We start from the raw sequence: 2444 nt of genomic DNA on the forward strand, positions 1-2444 counted from the left end.
TATTGCTATCTATTTTATCTTGTCTTCTTTAGACTTTCTCTGTTTATAATGTAATTCCATGTTATTTACTTGAGCCCATCTCAAGAATAGTAGCTTATTCTCTGCACATAATGACCAAAGAACGGTAATATACAACAACTTATACATTTTAGTACAACCGTGCATAAGTACTTTTTTATTTCCTGTTCGATTGGGATGTAATCATGTGACCGATTGTTTCATTTATATAAGGAAGTATAGGGTGACTTTTGCTTTTAAATGTGAATAAAATGGATGGTATATTTTTTGTCATATTTCTGACTTTTGTCTGTCAATCGGTAACTTGGGACCCTAATATGTGTAGGTTTACTTTTCATAGTATACATTAATTGATAAGAAACTGTGTTTCTGTGCTCATAAACTTAAGACATATTTATAAATGCACTAAATTTCAGACCAGGAATATGTTGTCTCGGTTATATTCTACACAAAAACAGATGTACAGGTAAAACCAGGAATAATCTATATTTCTTAATTGAATTATTTAAATGTTCCTTTGTAAATAATGATTTCGAATTTTCGATGAATAATGAAAACGACGAACAATGATCAATAATATAAACTGGAAATATCCTTAACAAGGTTAAATCATGTATGTCTTCATAATAGTGAATATCAATTACAACAGGCATTCTGGGTTGATTATATAAATACACATATAGCTACTGAAATCGAATATATTCAAAAGTTTGAGTTTTTGTAGAATGTGAAGCAGGAACAACAGGTCCGAACTGTAGTGAAACATGTGTTGATGGTTATTACGGCAGACGTTGTGTGGAACAGTGTTCTACAGATTGCAAAGGAATATGCAACAAGGTCAACGGACGATGCCCAGGTATATTAACTCCCCCAACATACCTATACTTCTAGTTCATTAAACATATTCATCATACATCCTAATTTCAATTTAGTTCTAAGGGTAACAATAATATGTTCTAAAATTCATACATTCCATGGATTTATGGGGAAGGAATGTTCATCAAATGGACATATTAATCGCGTTACTGCGATATTCAACTAACAGTATTCAACGCATGAAAACTTTAAAGGTACAAGTAATTCGAGTATGTATTTTAATACTTTAAATACACAACTCCAAGTGCGTTCACAGCATGAAAAAATGAAGATAACAAACCATGCTAAGAGGTGAGTAAGCATTTTCTGTTGACCGGTCACATCCACCTTGATTCTTACGTCTTGATCAAGTAAATGGAGTAGTCCATATTCAATGTCAGTGTGTAACGATAGACATAACACTTGGTATGAGACACATCAGACAGCATTCCACTGTATGATAGGTTATATTGCTAAATCAGGGAGTTACAACGAGAATAGAAGTTTCGAAATGCTGGCTTGAAAATGAGAGTGTTAAAACCTTCTAACATCATAGCATTCATCAGTAATCAGTCGCAATTTAAAACCTTGTCAACCGTAGCACATGCTCTTGTGCATTGAATCAGTTGGGAAACTTATAAACTAAGTACAGGTGATAGTGGAATATTTCTACGTACACACGTGAAGTTGGTGGAGAAGCTAAAGTCATCCCGGTCGTCATAAATTTGAGTGGTTTGCTAGTGGCATATATGTTCAATAAAATATTTTAGAATCCAGCAGATATTGAAAACTTTCTTGTGTATTCGTTTCGAGTTCACTGTGATATATCAAATTAACAAAGACAACACAGAGTCCTCCACATCTGCTGTGCACTTGAATATTTCAATATCGTCAAACGAACAACTCAACATTATGGCAAACGGAATGATTTAAGTTTCTACATCTTCAACGTCCCATATTTATCCTATCTCTGGTATGTCCAGGGGTCTGAGTTTGCGCATCTCTCTATCTTGTATTGCTGATAGGAGTTATGAGATTGCTTTTGCTCATTATTTTCATCTTTCTCAACTGATTCGATAAGCAAACGTTATTCTGCATATGGTCACTTTTTCAACCGGGACAGCCTACTGACAAACACGTTGATGGTGTAGGGATTTCAACATTCTCGTTTAAAGTCAACATTTCGCTAATTCTGTAGTCGTTATGTTGATTTAATTTGTTAATGCAACCTACATGTATCATTAGATCAAATTTTGTCAGATGTGTTTCATACCGATTATTGAGCTGTTCAACTATATCAGCATCACTAATGATAACTCGTCCCCATATGCGTGAAAGATTATCGAGCAGGACGTTAAACAATATGCAAGCAACCAACCAATGAAGCATGCCCAGCTTGACTATATTGATGCAGCGTTGGAACAAAACGTTGAAAAAAGTTCTAAAGTAACTGAACATGAAAGGTAGTTGTTTAACACTTGATAATGGCATGTAAACAAATGACGAAAACAAGCAGTGATCAATCTCATAATACAATGTAACTGCTTACATCGTTATTTTAGAGCAATCTG

At 34.2% G+C, this 2444-nt stretch overlaps 1 protein-coding gene across 2 annotated transcripts in view; it reads left to right on the top strand.

Annotated features, from left to right (window-relative positions):
• Nucleotides 1-247: 247 nt before the first annotated feature.
• LOC125664485 (uncharacterized) overlaps nucleotides 248-2444 on the top strand; it is a 299224-nt gene continuing 297027 nt past the window's right edge. For both annotated transcript variants that reach the window (XM_056151371.1, XM_056151374.1), the window contains exons 1-3: nucleotides 248-339; nucleotides 435-484; nucleotides 743-874. In XM_056151371.1, coding sequence (XP_056007346.1) covers nucleotides 270-339; nucleotides 435-484; nucleotides 743-874 — 252 coding nt within the window. In that variant the 5' untranslated portion in view covers nucleotides 248-269. The remainder of the gene's footprint in view (nucleotides 340-434; nucleotides 485-742; nucleotides 875-2444) is intronic.

This window comes from Ostrea edulis, chromosome 1 (genome assembly GCF_947568905.1).
Source record: "Ostrea edulis chromosome 1, xbOstEdul1.1, whole genome shotgun sequence".
NCBI lineage: Eukaryota > Metazoa > Mollusca > Bivalvia > Ostreida > Ostreidae > Ostrea > Ostrea edulis.